The 23,291-nt window shown below is 35.1% G+C and overlaps 3 protein-coding genes and 1 long non-coding RNA gene across 5 annotated transcripts; 2 read left to right on the top strand and 2 right to left on the bottom strand.

Annotated features, from left to right (window-relative positions):
* The first annotated feature begins 1,007 nt into the window (after positions 1-1,007).
* Positions 1,008-7,374, top strand: LOC145605529 (microtubule-associated protein TORTIFOLIA1-like). The gene is made up of 6 exons (XM_081661597.1): positions 1,008-1,967; positions 2,628-2,819; positions 3,782-3,875; positions 4,013-4,614; positions 4,694-5,545; positions 6,799-7,374. The coding sequence occupies exons 1-6, from the start codon at positions 1,260-1,262 to the stop codon at positions 6,994-6,996; spliced, it is 2,646 nt and encodes an 881-aa protein (XP_081517723.1). The 5' UTR covers positions 1,008-1,259; the 3' UTR covers positions 6,997-7,374.
* Positions 7,375-7,909: 535 nt separating this feature from the next.
* On the bottom strand, positions 7,910-11,214 carry LOC145605987 (putative serine/threonine-protein kinase PBL23). The gene is made up of 5 exons (XM_081662054.1): positions 10,458-11,214; positions 10,095-10,276; positions 9,819-10,008; positions 9,289-9,680; positions 7,910-8,572 (listed from the first exon to the last, which is right to left on the bottom strand). The coding sequence occupies exons 1-5, from the start codon at positions 10,693-10,695 to the stop codon at positions 8,270-8,272; spliced, it is 1,305 nt and encodes a 434-aa protein (XP_081518180.1). The 5' UTR covers positions 10,696-11,214; the 3' UTR covers positions 7,910-8,269.
* A 2,439-nt stretch (positions 11,215-13,653) lies between these two features.
* Positions 13,654-16,147, bottom strand: LOC145605986 (uncharacterized). 2 transcript variants are annotated; one of them, XR_014105178.1, is made up of 5 exons: positions 16,082-16,147; positions 15,389-15,450; positions 15,203-15,290; positions 14,896-15,103; positions 13,654-14,147 (listed from the first exon to the last, which is right to left on the bottom strand). It is a non-coding gene; the product is annotated as an uncharacterized LOC145605986 (long non-coding RNA). The 2 variants fall into 2 exon arrangements; XR_014105177.1 differs by having other exon boundaries at positions 13,654-14,152.
* Positions 16,049-17,478, top strand: LOC145604352 (uncharacterized). Its single transcript, XM_081660269.1, has 2 exons — positions 16,049-16,131; positions 16,803-17,478. Exons 1-2 carry the CDS (start codon positions 16,049-16,051, stop codon positions 17,476-17,478), a joined length of 759 nt encoding a protein of 252 aa, XP_081516395.1.
* The last annotated feature ends 5,813 nt before the right edge of the window (positions 17,479-23,291 follow it).

Here is a 23,291-nt window from a genome sequence, read left to right on the forward strand (position 1 = left end):
ATCCTATATTAACAAATTTGTGTTTATGTCTTTAAATATCTAACGTAGACTAGTGAGCAAATATTGTTAAAATATTATTATTACTATTATAGCTTCCCATTGGTGATGACGTAGACTTACATTGTCAGCAGCACTCCGTCAAATAACATTTGTAAATGCTTTAAAGAGCAACCCACCTTCTCCCTTTGACAATGGAGGAATGAAGCCAAAAAGAGATAACGAACTACTTCTCTCCCTTTGACAATGGAGGAATGAAGCCCAAAAGAGATGAAGACCCAGAACCTTTTGACAATGAAGGAACAAAGCCATAAAGAGATCAGAAGACCTACCTTTCTTCTTCAGTCCTTCACAAGCGTTCTCTCTCTTGTGCTTCAATAACTTCAACTATCACTTTCATCATCCCGACCCGTCCCCCATATTCAAACAACAAGATGGTAGTCTCAAACCATTTTAGGACCAAAGAGTAGGTGTTTCACTCCTCCATTAGAGATGACCTTTTACTTCTTCTGCATTGAAGATGAACTTTTCATTCTCCATTGGAAGACAGCCACAAAAGTTAACTCTGTTGGTCTCCAAGTTATTTTATCGTTTATAAGCTTAATTATTGAAGTTACAGTGAGTTAATGATTCCCCTAATTTACAATCGAAAATGACGTAGATACCCTTATATAAACAAGTTATGTGAATATAGGATATCAACTTGTATTTTCTCGTAAAACTGCTAATACCTAATATTAGTGGAAATGTGGAATAACATTTTTTGCCCTAAAATTTGCCAATTTTGCCCCTTGATAAATAAGTGGAGAAACTCAAGCTAGAAGATATTCTTATATACTCCGTAATAACAAATTATATTAATATAGGATATCAACTTGTAATCTCTCGTAAAATTGCTAACATGGGAATACAGGATATTAGTGAGATTGAGTAACATTTTGCCCTAAAATATGCCAATTTTACCCTTGAAATCGGTTGAGAAACTCAAGCTAGAAATCACAAAACTAATAATGACCAACACATCCAACATTTCAATTTCCCTTCAAATCAGAGTAGTTCATTCACTTCCTTGTTACTAAAGTGACCCCAAAATTGTTCAAAATTCAAAAAAACTCAAAAAAATTCAACAAATTCAAAAAACCCAAACACTCTCACTCCATTTCATCAATCTACCCAGATCTCATTTCCGCCATTAAAGCTCTTATTCTTGCTCTAATTCATCATCTACATTCTTCAAATTCCCAGAAAAAAGTTCAACAAACATGGGGTCTCAAGGACCCAAATCCTCGAAATCCACAAAACCCACAACAACAACAACACCAACACAATCTACAGTACCACCATCTTCATCTTCTCTTTCCTCTCACTTAGCAATGGTGGAATTGAAGCAAAGAATCCTCAACTCAATCTCCAAGTTATCAGACAGAGATACCCACCAGATCGCCATTGAAGAGCTTGAAACCCTCATTCAAACCCTTCAAAACGACGCCGTTCCAATGCTGTTAAACTGTCTCTTCGATTCTTCTTCCTCCGACCAATCAAAACCCTCCGTTAAGAAGGAGTCAATCCGCCTTCTTGCTGCCGTTTGTGGGTCCCACCCTGATTCAACTGGGACCCACTTAGTGAAGATCATTGCTCACATTGCTAAGAGATTGAGGGACCCAGATTCTGGGGTTAGAGAAGCTTGTAAAGATGCAATTGGGAATTTATCTGGGATTTATATAAAAGGGGAGAATTCTGAAAATGGGGTTGTTTCTTTGTTTGTGAGGCCTTTGTTTGAGGCAATGGGGGAGAATAATAAAGGGGTTCAAGTTGGAGCTGCAATGTGTTTGGGGAGAGTGGTTGATTGTGCTGTCAATCCGCAGCTTTCGTCGTTTCAGAAGCTTTGTCCTAGGGTTTGCAAGTACTTGAATAGTCCTAATTTCTTTGCTAAATCTGCTCTCTTGCCTGTTGTTTCTAGTTTGTCTCAGGTCCGGTTTTCGCCTCTGAATTTCGGGTTCTTATTGTGTTTTGATATTTTGATTATGTACTTGATATGTTATGAGCACTTTATATGTTATGAGTTTGTGTTTGTGGGAGTGATGATCATTGCTTTGAAGTTGGTCTGTTGTGGTTTATGCAGCTTCTTTGTATATTTGACTACTCATGGTTGAATGGAATTGAAATTGAGAATTGTTAGTGTGCAATGGTTTTAGGAGTTTTGTTGGGTTTGATATGATTGAAAGAGTAATTGATATGGAGTAGAAAAAGAGAAACAGAACATGAGGAAAGAGAAACATTCATGTTAATTTGTGTTCTAGACTTTTAGTTGTTGGAATGGTTAGTTGGTTACGGAAGGACTGAACGGTTTTTGAAGATTGATGAGGCTGTAGTTGTTCTTTATCTAGGAGGGATGCATATAAGTTAATCGTCTAAAAAATGGGATGAAGAGGGGGTACTGAGAATCAAGAAAAAGGTGTAACTAAATGAGAATATTTTTGTATTTGTATAGCAAGTTGCAAAGATATCATATTAAGAATATGAACCAAGCCTGTGTTTCTTGTTATGCTAGTTCCACAGCAAATTTTAATTAATTTTGTATTGTTCAAGTTGTTGATTTGATATATCTCTGTTTGCAAACTCTTTTTCAGGTAGGGGCTATAACACCCGCAAACTTAGACCCTTTGCTGAAGAGCATTCATGAGTGCCTCGCTAGCACAGATTGGGCTACCCGCAAGGCTGCTGCTGAGGCATTGATAGCACTGGCACTGCATTCTACTGACTTGGTTAAAAATGGAGCATCCTCGACCTTGACTGCTTTAGAGGCTTGTCGCTTTGACAAGGTAGCTTCACGGAACATTAACTAAAATTGCATTACTATCTTTGTTTATGTGGCTTTAGTGTTTAATCTTGTGTTTCTCTGGATTTTGGTGTCCACAATAATGGAATATTGACACAATGTTGTAGTCGTGTTTTGTTCCACCTAACTGATATAATCATTGATACTCTTGCTTTGGTATAATCACTTTGTCCTATTTTACTTGGCCAATTTTCCTCTATGAGTTGTTTTAATTTACTTGCCCCATCCTTTTTTTTCCCTACTTTTTCTTGAGCAGGGTCCCGCACTCACCCACTCATTTTTTCTTGTCTTATACACTTGCATAAAATCTTGTGCAAATGGTCATAGGGCAATTAATTAGGGACGGAGTGAGTATTATATACTTTGTATAAATTAACTCATATTCCCTCCATTAAGTTTGGGGAGAAAGCTGGGAATTTTTTTGCCACAAAAGGTAAAAACTACAGTATTTGAAAGAATTAAACAGAACATCCCAAAGTGGAAAGGTCTAAGAACAAAAAGAACGGAAATTTTTACTAAATTGATGTATTTTAGCCTGCTCATGAGCTTTCCATGCCAAGCTTTGCTCCTAAATGGACATTATGTCAGCTTGTTACGATATCCAGCTGAGAGTTCGAGTCAAATTCTGTAGAGCCAAGTTGTGATTGAGACAAGATCAAGTAGCTTATGAGCAAGCTAAAGCCTAGGGTCATCTCTCTCCTAATTGAAGCAATGTTGCAATTGTTTCTGCATTGAGATAGTTTTGTTGTTGAATTCATTTTATAGTGTTTTGAGCAGTGTTTTTTAAGTTCCTTTCAGTGAACTTTCACTGCATTCAGAATTTGACACTATCCTTGTACCTAAATGTATATTTTTGCTCTGCTATAATTTTTTTTTTTTTTTTTTTAAACTTTTTAAAATCTTTGTTTTTGTAACATTGCCATCTATATTATCTTATGTGACCAGATAAAGCCTGTGAGAGAGAGCATGACAGAAGCACTACAGCATTGGAAAAAGCTGTCAGGAAAGGCTGTGGAAGTGGCCTCGGATGATAGGAAAGGTCTAAAATTTTCATTTTACAGTTTTTTGTAGTTTTAAAGTGGTCACATTTCTTTCATTGTAGTCTTAAAGTGATCACATTATTTCATTGTTTTATTATGTGCTGATTACTTCTATCTGTTTTATGCAATGCTTTAGCTGCGGAAAATGATTTGCCAGATAATGATAAGCAGAAAAATATGAAGTCTGATCAGAGAAATGAAGAGTCTTCTCCCCGTGATTTATCAAATAATGCCACATTATCTGATTCTGTTGGGAAAACAAAGAATGGGAACTATTCAGATAAAGCTGTTGGAATACTGAAGAAAAAGTTGCCTGCATTCTCTGATAAAAACTTGAATCCAGAATTCTTTCAAAAGCTTGAAAAAGGAGGTTCTGATGATTTGCCAGTAGAAGTTGTTGTTCCACGTAAATGTCTTAATTCCTCAAATGCTAATGGTGGGGAGGTAGAGATAAACTCGGGAGAAAATAAGGATAGCACAGACAAATTGCCTGCCAATGTATCCTCTAGACAACGAGAGAATGATGGTTATATGCGAGGCAAATGTGTTGATGATGTGGTAAGTGGGAAAGATTTGAGACCAGAAACATCCGGCCTTGAAGATAGGGGTCTTATTTTTTCTAAAGTTGATGGGCAAACTGATGGATCTCTCATGAATGGTAAGGGAAATTGGCTGGCTATTCAGAGGCAGTTGCTGCAGTTAGAGAGACAACAGGCTCATGTGATGAATATGTTGCAGGTGCGTTATTTTAGCTGCATATTTACTCTAGGTTATGGATCTGTTATAAACTTATGACTAAACGTTATTTATGTGTTAGGAGTTCATGGGTGGATCACATGACAGCATGGTGACTCTGGAGAATAGAGTACGGGGTCTGGAGAGGGTGGTTGAAGATATGGCACATGATTTGTCCATATCATCAAGCAGGCGGGTTGGTAACTTCCGGTCTGGTTATGATGGATCTTCCAATCGTCCTGGCAGGTATAATGGTTACCTTGACTATGGAGGGAGGCTTCCATTTGGTGATCGGTTTACTGCTTCTGAAGGAGTGTCTCCAAGCATGAGGGGTAGGGCAGGACCTTGGAGATCTGAACATCAGGAGCCCTGGGACTTTCATTCATATGGTGCTTCTAAAAATGGTCAACCTGGTAATAGAAGAGATGCTGGCAGCAATTCTGTTGATGGCAGATCTCCAAGATCCGAGCATGAGAACGAGCAGTTTAGTGCTCGTAGAGCTTGGGACAAAGGGACTGGAAATGTCAGACTTGGTGAAGGTCCCTCAGCAAGAAGTGTTTGGCAGGCTTCAAAGGACGAGGCTACGCTCGCCGCAATTCGAGGTGCTGGGGAAGATAGCACAACAGTACGGCCAACAAGAGTTGCTGTTCGAGAACTGGAGGCAATGGGCTGTGACAATAATGAACCTGAACGTGATCCTGTTTGGACTTCTTGGAGCAATGCAATGGATGCTGTTCAAGTGGGTGATATGGATACGGCGTATGCTGAGGTTGTATCAACAGGGGATGATTCTTTGCTTGTTAAGCTCATGGATAAATCTGGTCCTGTGTTTGATCAACTCTCCAATGAGGTGGCAGTTGAGGTTTTGAATGCTATCATGCCATTCGTGGTGGAGCAGAACTTATATGATTTAAGTTTGTCTTGGGTTCAACAGGTATGGCTCAAACATTTCTTTTACCGGCCCATTCTGAACTGTTTGTGTCTATATTCTGCATAAAATCTTTTGCTTATTCTATTCGATGGCTAGATTGATTGCTTGCTCCAATGGACATTAATGTCTGTTGATAGATGTAGTATGGTGGTCTTCTCTGACTGTTTCCAAGTTTTTGTGACGTCCTATCTTCCCAACATTGCTGCCTCTTTTATCTCATTATCTGTGAGTCTGGATACCTTCCTGTATGCTGTAATTGGTGACTCTGCCACAATCAGGCTTTGGTCCTTCTGACCTTGTCACTACTTAAATTTGTTGTTGTTGTTTTTTTTTTTTTTTTTTTTTTTTTTTTTTTTTTGTTTCCCCACAATTTCCGTTGATCATTAACTCAATTGATAAATTATATTGTTGTTTAGAGATACGGAGTAATAGTTAAATTTGGTGATACTTACCTAGTGCTAGAAACCGCTACTATCACGAGTACTGTTCAAAATCATTGAGTATATTTAAGGATAGAGAAGAACAGTGACAAGAGGGTGAGGTTATGAAGGAGAGTCACTGTTTTGTTGTTACTTTGATGGTCTGCTCAGACACACAACTCTTGTACCTTTGAATGGAACGTGTATGTCATCTAGTTGGGATAACTATGTTAATACACAGTGGGAAATGATTCTTGAGTTTTCTTAAGGTCTTTAATGTGGAGTTTCTTAGGCTTTTAAAGGAGTAATTGTTGCTCAAATGTGTTGCTTAGTTGAGTACAGTATTTGATTCTGACAATGTTACAATTGGTGCATATCCTGGTTTTGAGGCTGGGTTTTAATTGTCTTTGGGTGGTTATATGATACTCCCTCTGTCCCACCTTTTTTAAACCATGAGCCCACTTTATGTGAGCTTTATGAGTCATACGGTGCAAAAAAAAAAAAGGGGACAGAGGTAGTAGTACAGCTGCTTTAGTGCTCATTTGTGCGGCAAGAAGTCACTTTCAGTTTAAGGCATTATCAGTTATTTTGATTTCAGGCTGTTTGGTTTTGCTACCTTCAACTTCTGTGTCTGGCTCATCTGTTTACCATTTACTGTCTTCCTAGTTATACAGAAATCAATAACAGAAAAAAATTGATATGCTATGGTCTTTTGAAGGAACCAAAGATTTTTGTCATTTGTTATTTTCTGATTTTGGACTTCTGCATTAGCAATGTCATCAAATTTCTCAGCATGAAATCTCCTTGTGCTAATTGCACATTGATTTTCCCCTGCAGTTGCTGGATTTGGTTGTGGAAAATGGACCCGACATTTTTAGCATTCCTATTGAAGTAAAGAGGGACCTTTTGTTTAGTTTGCATGATGCTTCTTCTTCCATAGAGCTTCCTGAGGAATGGGAAGGAGCAACTCCGGATCAACTCATGCTGCAATTGGCTTCAGCCTGGGACATTGATCTCCAACAGCCTGGGAGCTAATAGCTAAAGTAAGATGGTAATTTGCATGTTGTCAAACATGTGCACACTCTACCTGGTCATTTCTCAAAATTCTTGTATAAAGTGTAGGGATTAGATGCCATCATCCCGCAAAATCTCACCTTGGCAAAAGCGCTTGAGGTATCCACTAAACCGGAAAGCTTGTATTTTACTATCAACAGTATCAAGTGTATCAACCATTGATGTGACTGATTGCAATTTCCATATAGTCATATTAATATGCACCTACTGTATCTTTTCACTTCTTACTCATATTTTTGGTTTTTAAAATGCATATATTGTGTTGGTTATTGTACAACTCCATGAATGGTGTTCACAGTTCAATGATATGAGAAATTTTCTTAAAAAAATTGTTTCTCTTGTACTGCATTTGTCATTCTGAAATTTTTTGATTTGATCATGTTCATAAAATCAAATTCATTTTGCTTTTCGGTATTAAGGCTAACCGCTGATGTCCTTGAAATTACATTCTGTTTTCATCATTGAACAGCTCAACTGTTCTCTTCATCGGATGCTTTACTTTTCCTTTTTTTTTTCGAAGTAGATAGTTGTTTCTGCTGTGTTGCTTCTTTGTTATATTATGATCTAGACATGGATACCTAGGTGGTAAATCTAAAGCTATTGATGAATTCAACTTTGTTATGGAGAATCTGTGCAGCCCAGGTACTACTATAACTCCTCCGTTTTCTTTTAATGTACCCAGACACCCAGTTACTGTAGATTCTTTTTTCTAGGAGGTGAGTGAATGTAAGAAAAATGTAAATAAAGTAGAGTGCAAAAAAGTGAATAAAGTAACAGAGGGTGAAAAAGGCGTAATTATTGTAAAATAGATGGTAAATTATGTATGCCAAGAATAGAATAAAGTAGAAGTTGGCAAAATCAAATAAAATGCCTTATCAATGAAAACTAGTGGTGGTGGTACAAGAAAGGCGTTAGATCAGTGAAATTCCGCTCTCTTGTATGTATTACATTTTAATTTTTTTTGTAGTCTTGGTGGCTGAATATGAACAAAGCCAAAGGTTGAAAGTTCTTTGATTAGAAAATAAGGTCTTTCACATTTCAAGAACATCTACAACTTTGTACAATAATCTGACCACAGTTTAGCCTTTAGAGAATAAGATTTGAGAAGCTATTCCAAGCACAAGAGCAGATTGAGTTTCCACTAGTTCATTCTTTCAGAATAGAAGACAGTCAGGAAGTTTCTGTACAATTGTAGCATAGCCTCGAATATCTAGCACCTGAAGATGTCCTTGTGTCAGCTTCCTTTTCCTTCTTTTGCTGTGCCATTGCCTGGCTGGTCAGTTTCTTCCCCATCCTTTGCTTCATCCTCGTCATCTCCTTCCTCTTCATGATCCTCCAAGTTAACAGTTTTTTCTGTAGATAGATATTCAAGGGCAATAACCACGTCACTGATATAAGGGCGTGTGCTAGCTTCTTCTTGTAGACACATAGCTGCAATTCCTAGCGCTTGGTAGAGATTTTTCATTGGATAGTCACCCTCAAGTAAAGGGTCGGCCATTAAGTGAAACTTACTCTTGTCTTTGAACAAAGGCTGTGCCTGCAATCACAGAAATAGGTTGTGAATAAGTTTGGCTCAGCTTGCTGGAAAACAAGATTGTAGCTGAAAAATTGATACTTGTTGTAATATTAGCTGAAATTGCTGTAAATTCATATGATATTTAAATGTGTTATACCAATAGATGCAGAGGACCTATTTTTGGCAATTTAACGATGCAAGCTCTTTTCTTATATATTTTTTAATGATATGCTAGATGGGATAGCTTTTCGCTAATAGACTTGAATTCCAATAAGATTTGCAGTAAACCTGTTAAGAACTTCAAAATTGTACTCTCTGCTATATGACCTAGTCAGTTAATAATTATTTTATAAGCTAGTTTTGACGCATTTCCATGTGTGCAGCTTAAATGTATCATGTGTTGCATTGGCTGTAAGAATATAGCCTTTTGCTATTGTTTTCCTATCTTCTTAATCTCTGTGCTATTTCCTTGTCCTTTTTCTTAGCGCAACGGTATGTCTAAGTTTCCCTCTCTGAATGGCCATATGTCTTTGCTGCTACTATTAGTTAATGAGGATTGGTAGCACATTGTTGTCTGCTATAAATAATGATACTTGCATTTGATTAAGATTCCTGTACTTAGCTTGGCTCATCATCATTCCTAAATGATCTATAGCAGGCATTAACTTCAGCGAGTTGATCAAAACAGAATTATCAATAAAAATCACACCAAAATAATGGTAATTTTTAAACATTACCCACAGCACTAGATTCTGCTCTTCACTTGGTCTGTTAGTGTCGATTACTCTCCTCCCGGAGATGATCTCAAGGAACACAACCCCGAAGCTATAGACATCAGACTTTGTTGTCAGTTGGCCTGTTGATGCATATTCTGGGGCGCAGTAGCCATACGTTCCCATAACCCTTGTACTCACGTGGGTCTCATTTCCTGTGGGTCCTAACTTTGCCAGGCCGAAATCTGAGAGCTTCGGGTTAAAGCTTTTGTCTAGTAATATATTTGACGCTTTGAAGTCCCTGTAAATTACTGGCGGGTTGGCAATATCATGAAGGTACTCGAGACCTTTTGCTGCGCCTGCTGCTATCTTCATTCTGGTCTTCCAATTTAGCGGCTTCCTGTTTGGTTTTAGTTCTGTAAAAAAAAAAAAAAAAAAAGGGGAAGCCAACAGACAGAAGAAATAATTTGGTAGGTCAGATAAGGAAAAGCAGCAGGCCAGCAACATCAAAACATTCATTCTATGATGGTTCAGCGTTCAGACATTGGCATTACCAAGAAGGTGATCTTCAAGGGATCCGTTTTCCATGAACTCGTACGCTAGAAGTCTTTGAGGGCCTTCAGCACAATATCCTACCAAATTCACAAGGTAAGGATTGTGAAGAAGGCTCAACATCAAAACTTCTACAAGGAACTCTCTGTTCCCTTGGAATCCATTTCTATCTAGCTGTTTTACTGCGACAACCTAAATCAGACATAATGCATTTTCTGTCATTTTCATTTCGTTGCTGAACAGATGCACAAAGAAGGGGAGGGATAGAAATGTATTACCTGCTTTAAGCTGTCTATGTATCCCTTGTGAACCCTACCAAAACCACCCTCGCCGAGTAAATTGTCAGATCTAAAGTTGTTAGTTGCATCACAGAGTTCCCTATAGGTGAATATCTTGGCGGTGATGTTCCCCTTCCCATATTTAGCTATCTCTTCGTGAATGTATCTGTGCCTGCTGCTGTCTGATACAGAAAGAAAGAAAAGTGTTCATAAACCTTAGCACATTCACAAACTATGATTTCTGATGCAATTCTTGTGACTTTGTGTTAGACATGCCCCAAAATTTCATAGCTCAAAAATGTTCTCGCCTAACATGATCATGACTAACAGCAGGAAATTTATGAAAGTGAAGCCATTTATCACCTGTTTTGAAAGATATGCTTGCAAATGACAATTTGGATTTGATTAATACAATTTCCTTGATGCTAGCCCTCAAAGAAGCCCTTATTGATGCCATTTTTGATGCTCTTTTACTCGCGATTGAGGGCTTAACAACAGGTTCACCACCGGTTCCCTCTGTTTCATTTTGCTGATCTTCTGCAGGTATATCTTTCTCATCATTTTTTTTGGCTAGTGTTCCGCAACAGAAAAAACAACTCATTGCTAGACAATGCCAAACAATGTATGGTGATGGAATATTATTTTCCGAGTCATCAACCACAACGGGAGGTGGCGGTGAACCCCCACAGATCCTTGGAGGGGGAAGGGAAGGGAAGAACTGAAAGGTTAAATTTCTGGTTTTATCAGGGAAGAGAGAAGTTTTGTTGTTCTACTGGTTTCTTCCCCCTCTCTTCCCTCGTTCCGCCCCTTCCCCAAGTTTGTCCCAACTTTGCAAACCCATACAAAAATGGATTCTGGAAAAACCACTGCCCTGATTTTTTGCAAATTTGCAGAATTGGAAAATCAAAGGCCTAAATTTTCTCAAGGTAATTATTTTACTCTTACCTGTTATTAACGGCTTTTCGAAAGAACTGGTTAGATTATAGAATGAATACAGTTGTTTGAGATTTTCATAAGCAAATTAGTAGGAATATGAAAAGGTTGGATCTCATCTGATGTCTATATTTAGCAATATTTTTCTTTCTTCCTGATGTTACAAAATATATTTTTAAAATAAATGCATGAGAAAAAAGTGGTAGAACTTCCTTCGCCCTACATTACATACATTTTTTTTTTGTCCCTCTCATAGGAGTAGAAGCAGAGCCTCCAACCGGCAACCGCTAGGCCAACCTTGATTCTCACATTTATTCTCTTCTTGGTTGTTTATACTCTATATTTTATAGGTTGATCTAACAGTCTTAAAATTGATGGCATAAGCCGTAAGGGCCACGTAACATATGCAAAATCTTGGATACTCTTGAAAGACCAATATATCTACTCAGTATGCCAATTGGTCTTGTTAACTCAACAAGAAAGGATCACTTTGATGTTTCTTCTAATTAAAGTCGATTATAAGCACGTTAGCATGTGCATTGAAAATATAAAAGTCTGTCAACTAATTTAGTTGATTAAAGTTTTAAAGAGTGGTACTCGAGAATTAGGACAAAATCCCATTTACATTATTTGTTCTCATGACTCTGGCGATATGGTCAATTGTGGTTGGCGGGTAGTCTAGTAGACTGGACAAGTGGTACCAATGCCGTTGATTTTATTTTTGGTTTATAGAGCTCTACAAATTTCTGAAATTTCGTCGGCGGAATTGCATGGCTTTGTGGCCCAACCCATTTCACACATTACAATCCAAAATAAGTTAGACTTGACTTCAATTTGTATTTGATGTGGATGTCGACTATCTTAATTGATTCATATCATGAAGGTTTTTTGATATTTTATACCAACAAACAAAAACCGGTATTGCTTAAAATGCTTACACAAGTAATTATCCCACATAAGTCTTAATATAAAACATAAAGTGGATTTGTTTCAAACCAATCAATTACTTTAAAATTTTTTTTTGGATTAGTTTAGTAAAAAAAAAAAAAATTAAAAGCAGCATGTCTATTCAGCAAAAAATGAGTTCATGTAAGTAAAAATTAGTGAAATAAAAGTTCTCAGCTTAAGCAACCTTTTGTTGACTTTGACGAACATTGACTTTTGCTGTTCTAAAGAAGCATATTGTAAGATCCATGAATCCTGATGAAATCATATCCAGACTTCTGTAACATCCTCAGCTTCTTCTAAAAAATCCTTGAATCATCAGCTTCTAACTTAATCTTCTGTAATCATTAAAATGTCAGAAGCACTTCTGTGGGCTGTCACAAAGACAATTCTAGGACACATTGCTTCTTTTGCGGATGATCTTACCTGCAGTAATGCTGCTGAAGGGATTTTAGCAGCACAACGTGTTCGAAACGATTTAAAGAAGATCGAGAACAAGGTGATTGCTATTCGTGCAGTCCTGCATGATGCAGAGAAAAAGCAGTATGACAGTGAAGCCATCAAAATCTGGCTGAAAGATCTGAAAACTGTTGTATATGATATTGATGATCTCTTGGATGAAGTTGGGACTGATTTATTGCGGCGCAGAGTTAACAAGGGTCATGCTCTTCAGCAAGCCAGGTACTATCTTTCAAATTCAAATCCTGTTTTGAGTCATTTTTATTGGAGTCAAAAGATTAGGGACCTTTTACAGTGTTTTGATGACATAGCTGCTAATAGAAGTGATCTTGGGTTGGATGATCATTATCTTGTCGAAACACATGGTATTGAGAGGAATCCCTTAGATGCATTTGCTTATGTGAAGAAAACAGAAATCATTGGTAGGGATGAAGCTAAATGTGAAATTGTTAGACGTTTAGCGAGTAGTTGTGTAGGAGATGCTAGTAGGGTGGTTGTGCTTCCCATAGTTGGATTGGGAGGGATAGGGTAAACGGCGTTGGCTAAGCTTGTTTTCAATGATGAGTGGGTGACTAAGAACTTTGATGTTAAGTTGTGGGCTTGTGTCTCAGAAAATTTTGACCTGCAAAAGACAATAGAAGAAATTTTGAGTTCTGTTAGTAATGAAAACACAGCAAATCTCAGCATAAGACAGTTACATGAAAGGCTTTGTGAGATATTAGATAGTCGTAAATATTTTCTTGTGCTTGATGATGTGTGGATTGAGGACATCAAAGTATGGCGAGACTTGGAAAACTTGTTAGCTATAGGGGGAAAGGGGAGTGTGATTTTGGTCACTACGCGAAGTGAAATGGTAGCATCTGTAGTAGGAAATGTTGAGCCATTTTGTTTAGGTAGTCTTTCTAATGACGAATGTTGGTCCATATTCAAGCATTTGGCATTTAAGAGTGGTGAAATGGAAAGATATCCTAATCTTGTTAGAATTGGGAAGAACATTGCTGTCAAGTGTGGTGGGGTTCCTCTAGCTGTCACTACAAGATATTATATCAAAGAGGGCAATTTAAATCGCCCTCTTAGGTTCAAATTTCGCCCTATTAGGCAAAGAGGGCGATTTTGGTCGCCCTATTAGCTTCAAACGGCATACAATATTTTCGCCCTCTTTGTTAAATATTAAAGAAGGCAAAAATTTTCGCCCTCTTTGATCAAAATCAAATAGGGCAAAATTTTCGCCCTCTTTGATTGAATCAAGCAAGCCGAAATTTGTTTTTGCCCTCTATAAACAACTCAAACAAGTCAATTTATATTGCCCTCCTTGTTCAAAATTCGCCCTGTTTGCTCAAATTTTAAAGGGCAAAATCAAAATCGCCCTCTTTGTTCAATTTTTTGTTTTTTTTAAAAAAAAAAAATCAGGGATTACATTTAGAAAATAAAAGGTGCTAATAGGACACAAATTTTAGTTTTGTCATTACATATACAAAAATATTAACCAAGATTTCTTAGATAGCAAATATAACTAAGCCAAAGAGTACTAAAATTTAATAATGTACGTTCTAGCAAAATTTGTAATTTCTTGTATGCTTCTCCAGTTCTATCTATCCTGCCAGTAAGATTTCTTAGATAGCAAATATAACTAAGCCAAAGAGTACTAAAATTTAATAATGTACGTTCCTTCTGCTAGCAAAATTTGCAATTTCTTGTATGCTTCTCCAGTTCTATCTATCCTGCCAGTAATCAAGAGATTGAAAGGTATAAATATAAGTGTACATGAACAACAACTACACAATAAAATCCTATTTTGTCAAATCATGGAGGTATAAATATAAGTGTACATGTGTATGGACTTGTCAACGACACTAGAATTCTTGTTCTTTAATCACCATTCACCACTGTCAACATTGGGGCAGAAATAATCCAAGAAGGTTGGAAGGATAGAGAAGGCCCAAACAATTAGTTTGGAAATAAAAAGAGGAAAGCAGGGGATGTAATGTAAAACTAGTATAACATCAAGTAGTGCCTATTTTATTTTATAATTTAATTTTAAAAAACCAAAAAAAAAAAATAAATAAAAAAACTCACAAAAAAGAGTTGCAGAACAAGGACACTGATCTGGGCTTCCAAACATTATTCATTCTCTGACAATGATTCCATTACAAACCAATAATATGACTAGTGTAGTATACCACTTTGCCTTATTCCAAACAGTCGTTTGAAACACTAATCAGAAATTCAGAAGTAATAAGAAATTCAGAAGTTCAAAACTTCAAACATAGGAATGCAAACAAGGGGTTTTGCAAGTTACTAAGTTATTATACTATAAAGCTTGATAATCCATCAATTTTCAAGACTAGAAGGCAGTCCTTAGGAAGTTATTGCACGAAATACTTAGAAGCACGAAACTAACCTTTGCTTGATCTGACAAATAGGATTTTATTGTTCATGCAAAGAGTGAGCTAGAAAATATTACCTCTATTATGCATCAAGGCCAATCTTCTCCATGACTAACCGAAGCTTTTGTTCTAGGTCTTCTTGTTTCTTCTTAGACGCTTCCAATTCAGCTCGCATCATATTATTTTCATTTTGGAGTTTTTCAACATTATGTTCCAGCTCAGCTATTCCAATCTTTCCATCTTTAGAAGACACCGGGTGCCCTTTGCCTAAACCACGGGCATAACCTGAACGATGTCCAAGAACCTTCACATAAGCTTCTTCAACAGTAAGATTATCAACCCCCTTTTCACCAAACATAACAATATCTGAATATAGCTCATTACCGTGATCAACATGGGCAATGACAGACATATTACGGATATTATGCTTGCAGTCCATAATCCTGCGGAGCTCATCGGCTGTAAACTTCACCTGCAAACACAAAAACAGTATAAATGAAGTCAATACATCAACAACTCAATCAACCAACTACTTAACTACGACAGGCTTCAGTAAATACGTATACATACCATTTTCGATACTCTAACAAATCACAGGCAGCTCGCCGATATGAAATTCTCCTAATCAAACCCTGCACATCAATTTTAAGGGTCAGACTGAGATGAAAAATGATAAGACGGTTATAATACAATCAATGTAAAAATTAAGCTAAACACAATTCCAAATGATATAAGAATAGCATCTAACTATAAAAGCCTCAAATTGCTAGAAATTCAACAAGATCCCTGACTATTTAAAATGTATTCATAAAAATTTATGTGTTTAAGAATAATATATAACTGCAACAAAAATTCCAGATCCCAAAAAATTTCAACATTAAACCCAGATTCATAACATTTCAACATCAAATCCAGACTCATAAAATAAATTCCATTATCATACCTCAAAATATTAAAAAAAAAATATAAATCAAATCAAGTAATACAAGCTACAAACTTCAATGGATCTTTCATGCAATACACAATGGATCTTTCATGCAATACACAATCCAAAAATTTTACTCCAAAGCTAATATCACATCAAATCAGCAAGAAACCAGTACAAAAGCAATCAAATAAGCTCAAAAACAGACAATCCAATTTCAACCGACCAGTTCAACAAACAAACCAAAAGATACAATAAAAAAAAACATTAATCAATACACCATAACAACAGCTTCATCATGAATAATGGAGAAGAGAGACGAAGATTGCGAAAGTTACCTGAGAAGAAGAAGAGAAATGCCGCCGACTAAGCTAGAAGGCGGTTTAGGGTTTGTTGGCGATCCAAAAGAGGGCAGAAAATAAAACGAAGAGATGGCTTTGTGAAACAGCTGCTCTTATATTGCTGGGTAGTGCACTAGTGGGGGTGAACAAAACCCTAGACTTTACCGGATGCTCAAGGGTCGGATATTCCTTGCATTTTCTTTTCTTAAGTTGTTGAGAGGTCGACCCTACAAACTCATTACTATTATTATTAGAATCTAATTGCGATAATGATGATTGAGTCTCCAGATTCATTGACCCTACAAAATCATAAATATAAAACAAAATCATAAATAGGAAACAGAAAATAAATAGCAAAACAGAAAACAAACAACAAAAACAGAAATAAACAAACAAAAACAGTAATAAACTTATAAAACCAAAAACAGAAATAAACAAACAAAAAACAGAAATAAACAACAAAAACAGAAAATAAACAAACAAAAACAGAACTAAACTTATAAAACCAGTAGCTTATTTTACATGAGTTTGATATTAAAAAAAAAAAAAAAAGACAAAAGATGGAATAGCAACAAGTTTATTCGCTGCCCGAGTCTAAATCATCATCATCATCATCATACTCTTCTTCTTCTTCTTCTTCTTTGAAATTTTCATCTTCTTCTTCGAAATTTTCTTCTTCTTCTTCTTCTTCTTCTTCTTCTTCTTCTTCTTCTTCTAGGAATATCGATCAGTTGGTAAGCCTAAGGTACTTGTCTGTGACTACAAACCAAGAGAGCTTAACTAGCACCAAATTATCTGGCTTAAGTACATTGGGGAGACTAGAATTGTATTCGTGTAAAAAGTTAACATCACTATGGAATGGATCGTCTATTCAATTCCATACATCCCTGCTAGAACTTCACATTGTAAACTGTCCTAGATTGACTTGTCTTCCTGATAGCATGAAACACCTTGTTTCCCTCGAGACATTAGTTATCCGTGATTGTCAAGAGATCGATTTGGAGAAAGGCAGCAGCCTGTGTGGGCTTCAAAGCCTTCGAACCTTGGAGATTACAGGGTTTCCAAAGCTAAAAACTCTGCCACGCGGCATCCAATCTGCTGCAAGTTCGCTTCAATATCTCTGGATCGAAGGTTGTAAAGGCTTAACTTTGCTTCCAAATTGGTTGCAAAATTTCACTTCTCTTAGGAGAATTAACATTTACAGTTGCCCAAATCTAGTAGCTCTGCCTGAGGAATTTGGCCAGCTCAGTTGTTTGCAGCAGCTGCAGATTAAAGACTGTTCTCATCTCAGAAACAGATGTGATAGACATACAGGCGAAGATTATCCTCACATTTCTCACGTGCCTCAAGTTTATATCGATGAAAGATGCATCAATGGGACAGACGCCGTGTAATTCAGAATCTGTTCAGCTGTTTAACGTTCTGTAACCATGATTACACCATTCATACTGTTTAGATCAGTCCATTTAGTAAGCCCGGATTTAAGAGACTGATAGTTAATGTTCAATTGATGCTTTATTTTAACAAAAAAAATACAATGAACCTTGGATAATTGTCCCTTCCCTTTTTTATTTTTTTATTTTTTGACATTCATTATGTTAGTACTGGTGCTTTGATGCAGAGTTTAAGGTATAAATCATTCTATCCACCTTTATTTATGTGTTATGTGTAACTGTTAGTTCTGAAGTAGCAGATGAAGTAATAATAATATTGAACATTTCTCGAGGATGCCCCAGTTTCTCATGAATAAATCAACTTTTTGTGAATAAATCAACAACTTTTTCAACTTTATTCAACTGTGGAGCCCATAATATTGAAAAAGTTGTTGATTTATTCACGAAAATGCCCCCATGAGAAATAAATTTCGTTTCTCACTGAGAGAAACAGGGAATTTCCCACATTTCTCGATCAACTTTGAATTGAATTGTTAAAGTTGAAAACTTGATGCAGAGGTTAATCAACTCAAACTAGTCCAGCCAATTATATCATACAATACACAAATGGAAACTTTTCCGAAAACTTAAATGATAAATATGGAAGAGATCGAGGTTGTAGAACTATGAAAAAAGTGCAGGTAAAATGGTACGAGTAGTAGATAGAGTTGCTTGATTTATCTTAGAGACAAAGACCTGCACCGGCTACAGCAACACCAACTAGATCATCAGAACGAATACATCTTAGCCCTTCACAGCAAGCGTATGGACCTCCTCCAGGACACAGTTGTCCTTTAGCTTGACATGTTATTGGTTCATTGGAAGAAGACGACTGCCTTATACCTTCCGATGTTGGAACTGAAAGCAAGCCATGAATAATAACAAGTCATTAATAAGGTTATAAACTAACAAAAAAATGAGTAATGTAATTATGTAGATAGATACATGTATGAACGAATAATCCTTAGATGTATTACTAATAATGCAATGCTTTAAGAGAGGAGAAACCTGATGTAGTAAGCAAAAGAATCGCGAACATCATAGCCATAACAGAGCATTTTATGTATACACTAGCCATTTGGATGTGTTTTAAGGATCGATGTGATTAATTAAACTTGCTCACTATATTGTTGAATGTTGATGTGATTAAAGGTTCATCCAATGTTTGGTATTTATAACAATTTTATGCCATGTTATGATCAGCTGTAATATTAAATAATTGCATCATAAGTTCCATCCTAGGGGGCTTGATTATTGCTATGTAATTGTAAATTATGAAACATATAAAAGACAACTAATTGCCAATCAACTAATATTAATTAATGTAATCTTATGGATTGAGATGTATGACTTTAATTTCATGTTGTTGCAGCCATGTCTTTTGGATTTTGTTGGACTTTATTGAGATCTCCAGAAAAGAAGAAGATAAGAAAAATCATAGTATTAGATGTCTTTTGTACTGTCTCAAAGTAAGTCAACTTACGAACAAAAATAAAAGAGATTACTCCATAACATATAACTCTCTCTGTACCTAAAAGTTCAACTCAATTACTTGTAAACTCTTGTTTGTGATGGCGTGTAAGGAAAAAGTTAGAAAAAGCATAAAAGCGAAATGAAGTAAAAAAGTGGACGATATAAGAGAAAGGTGGATAAAGTATGAATAATAGAGTAGGTAGTAAGGATAAGATAGTACTAAAAACAAATTTGAAATGAGACATACCATTATTTTTCTAATACGTTAATGTACAAAGTAAGTTTAAAACGACTCAAAATAAGGCGATAGTCAAACTTTTGGATTTATTGGGGGGAAGTATATTTTTATTTCTCTTGTAAATTCATTTCCCCAATTGGCCTTAGTATCAATAATAATGCTACTAAAAAAAGCTAAGAATATAGCCAAACTTAGCATTTTAAAAACCTTTCGAACACCCCTTACTATACGTGCAAAGCATAACAAAGTATCCCAAAATGATATACGAAGTAATTCCTAATAAACTTCTTAATACATTTAATAGTAATTAAATAAATCATTTGATTTGGTCATGATCAAGATATTGTGAATCATGAAATCAAAAGACATGGAAGCAACAAACAACAAAAATGGAAAGTCATTAGGAGCAACTGCGCCAAGCTGTATATGCCAATTATAGTAATCAATCTAACACCTACCACAAACTGAAGACATTACAATAATATAAGTAATTACACAAAATATACAAATAAAAAACCTTCAAAATATATATTTTTAGCGCGTTAGGGAGTACTATAAATATTGAAACGGTGAGCCGAAGAAGCAGCAACAACCATTAGAATCAAATAAATATTGCAACCGAGAGTTCTTAGCAGCTTAGATCACAAATGGGGAAAGCTTCTTCCATCAACTTCGTTGTCGCGGCCATTATGTTAATGGCTTGCATTCTTACTATAACAGGTATGAAACGCCATTCTACCTTAATTTACGCATCGTAAACTTTCTTCGTTAAGTTTGGGAAAATTTGTAAAATAGCATCTACTATTGTACTCATTTTTTACAATATCATCAATAATTTTTTTTATTATATTTTACCATCATCGTTTTTTCAAATCCTTAAAAATTACCACCAACTATTTTTGAAAACCGTTATAACTACCGACATAACGTCATTATGGTCCCCGCCAACTGAAATTTTCATCATACACTCGGGTGTACCATGCTCATGGTATACCCGCTTAGAATACAAGAGATATAAACACAAAAAGAACATCGTGTGCAAATACAAAGTACACGAGTGAAAAAAAAAAATCAAAACGGTTTTGTCCTTGATTTAAGGGATTGATTTGTTATTTATATTCCTTGATTTATGAAATTGATTTACTATTTACATTTTATATCACTTTTGGTAAATAGAATTTCATTTTTTTTTTTTTTGTTAAAAGAGTGAAAGAAGTTTTTATAGAGAGAATCCATGCATAAATTTTGGATTTCTAAATGATTTAATGTTATTACGGAGTTGATTTTATTATTCCCATGAATCTTTTAATTGACGAATTTGTTGTTGAAGAGAAGGTATTTTTCATTTTTTTTAATTATCTATTTTTCTGCTTTGGTAATATTTTCAAAGGTTGAAGATGATGTTCTTCATATCATGATCAATGTTCTTTTATCATATTAAATGTATTGAAATATGTTTTGGAGTCTAATCAATATGTTTTTTGAGTTCTAACTATATGTTCTTTATATTTTAAACAATGTTCTTTAAGGTATATAAATTAAGTATGTTCTTTTTACTTGAATAATATGTTCTTAAATTTTGAATTTTGAAATTTGAAATTTATAGATGAAATTTTGAATTATATTTGAATAAAAATAATTTTGGATAGAGAAATTCTTGATATCTAAGTATTTTGAAATGATTTGACATTAGATTTTTGGTAAAACTCAATTACTAATTATCTTTTACTTTTTTTAAATACCATTTATCAGAAATTACTATGTTCTTTATATTTCAGTAATATGTTCTTTTATAAATTCAGGATGTTCTTTATAACTATATGCGATGTTCATTATGCATTAATCTAGGTGTACCATGCGCATGGTACACCCGGGTGTACAAACCACCAATTGCCCACCAACTACCTTATTTTTATTGAACATACCTTATTGATAACCCTAATTGAACATACCTTCTTGATAACATGATTACACATTCGGTTTTGCCTTTTCGATTGACTTGAAGAACAAATTACATAATTAAACCCTAATTATTGCCTATGAAATTTGCAAAAGAAAAAGAAAAGAGGAGATAAGGGAGTAATGGGGGGAACATGGGAGAGAATCGTGAAATTAGAGAGGGAGAAGGAGGGATTTAAGAATAAGGTAGTTATATGGATCCATAGTGACGTCATGGTGGTAATTTTTAAGGATTTGAAAAAAAGATGGTGGTAAAATAAAATAAAAAAAATTATTGGTGGTATTGTAAAAAATGAGTACAATAGTAGGTGGTATTTTACTAATTTTCCTTAAGTTTGCTCAATAACTCTTTGGAACTTGGTGTCCAAGTTTTTAATCGAATACTACATAACCTGCCTTTGCTCCTTACCTCTCTATTCTCTATGGATTTGATTTATTCAATGTGAGAATTCTAATCTTAAAATGTTTGACTTGGTTACTTTGTGGACTATATGCATGATTTTGAACCAAAATGAAGTGTCTAAGTGAAATGAAGAGTCCGAGTAATATATCACTGATTTTATAACAACGTTTGATTTCATGTTTCCAATGTTTCCAGTTCCAACCTTGGCAACAAATTACAAATATACCGGATATTATGAGCATCCACCACCACCACCACCACCACCAAGGTCGTCGGCCACGTGTAGGAATGAAACTGAACTGTGTATAGGTTATGGTGATTACAAGTGTTGCAAAGGATTAAATTGCGTTTTAGGGGATCCAATCCTTCCAATAGGTGTAGGTATATGTTTACCTTTAGGTGAACAACCACCATCAACTGATGAGTGTCGAAAAATTAATCAACTCTGTCATCCTTATGGACAGTATAAATGTTGTGACGGATTGAGCTGCATCGATACTCGTACACTGCCTCCGGTTGCCGGTGTTAACACCCAAAAGCTTGAGCTTCCACCTGGTGTAGGAATTTGTCAGGCCATAAAACTATAAGTACTAGTAGATTGTTATGCCTCTATCTTATATGATATTGATGATCTCTTGGATGAAGTTGGGACATACACAAACATCATTATAAAAGCATGTAACACTACACGTATAATATATACATTGTCAAAAGAAAAAAATAAATAAATAAAATCACTTTGTAACATCATTGTTATTGCATCCGATTGGCGAGTACATCTAAATCAACGTACAACTAGTGTAGCTTCTACCAATTGGCACAAACAAAAGGTCTTGAATCTTTTGATGATTCTTAAAGAGCATATTTTCATTGTTAAATAAAATATCTTTAAAAAATATCTTTTATTAATATAAGATATCTTTTGAATCTTTAAAAATAATAAAACTGATTTTTTATTAATGAACTTTGATAATTTTTACAAAAAAAAATAATAAAACTGATATTTTATTGATGAACGTTTATAAAGTTTTACTCTTTTAAGGGCAGTTTTTTTATCTCACTAATTTTTTTCAAAAAAATATACGTTGTTTCTTTTTTTTTTTTTCAATTTTAAATTTATTTTAAATCCCTGGTTTCAGTTGGGTAGTTTTTCATTTTAAAAAAATTAGTTGGGTAGTTAATTTATATTATTTTCTTAATTTTTTTTACTAACTCGAAAATTCAATTTGCATAGTCAGTAAAAAAAATGGAAACAATTTACATATTTGATAAAAAAAAATATATTGTACAATATATACTAATCCGTCTCAACCTTCTCATTGAACTGATTCTAACTATATATATATACCAAGTACATAGAGTATATAATGGTCATTATATGTAAAGGTTATGGTTATTAAATTAGCATGAAATTCAATACAAATATGTCTGGTCTTGTTATAGTGGTTGCATGCGTATATTTATTGTAATTTTGAACTTATAAATTGGCTTTCAATTTCAATTTTAAAATATTGATGAAAAATTATTAATAACACGGAGTAAATGAAATAATTCAAAAAGCCAATATAGATGAAATTGCTTCAATAAAAAAATAGAAGTTTTTAAAGTTGTAAAATTACTTAAGTGTTATAAATATATTGTGGGAAATAAGGTTTGAACCAAGATCCTCTGATAAAATCAATAAACAACACACAATTTTTT

The sequence above is a fragment of the Chenopodium album genome, chromosome 22 (assembly GCF_948465745.1).
Source record: "Chenopodium album chromosome 22, dcCheAlbu1.1, whole genome shotgun sequence".
Taxonomy (NCBI): Eukaryota; Viridiplantae; Streptophyta; class Magnoliopsida; order Caryophyllales; family Amaranthaceae; genus Chenopodium; species Chenopodium album.

Coding starts and splice junctions, on each gene's coding strand:
- LOC145605529 (XM_081661597.1), top strand. CDS start 1,260: ATGGGGTCTCAAGGACCCAAATCCTCGAAATCCACAAAACCCACAACA. Junction 1,968..2,627: donor TTGTTTCTAGTTTGTCTCAG/GTCCGGTTTTCG, acceptor ACTCTTTTTCAG/GTAGGGGCTATAACACCCGC. Junction 5,546..6,798: donor GTTTGTCTTGGGTTCAACAG/GTATGGCTCAAA, acceptor TTTCCCCTGCAG/TTGCTGGATTTGGTTGTGGA.
- LOC145604352 (XM_081660269.1), top strand. CDS start 16,049: ATGGAGAAGAGAGACGAAGATTGCGAAAGTTACCTGAGAAGAAGAAGA. Junction 16,132..16,802: donor AAGCTAGAAGGCGGTTTAGG/GTTTGTTGGCGA, acceptor TTCTTCTTCTAG/GAATATCGATCAGTTGGTAA.
- LOC145605987 (XM_081662054.1), bottom strand. CDS start 10,695: ATGAGTTGTTTTTTCTGTTGCGGAACACTAGCCAAAAAAAATGATGAG. Junction 9,681..9,818: donor CCTTGAAGATCACCTTCTTG/GTAATGCCAATG, acceptor TTTTTTTTACAG/AACTAAAACCAAACAGGAAG. Junction 8,573..9,288: donor AGCAGAATCTAGTGCTGTGG/GTAATGTTTAAA, acceptor CTGTGATTGCAG/GCACAGCCTTTGTTCAAAGA.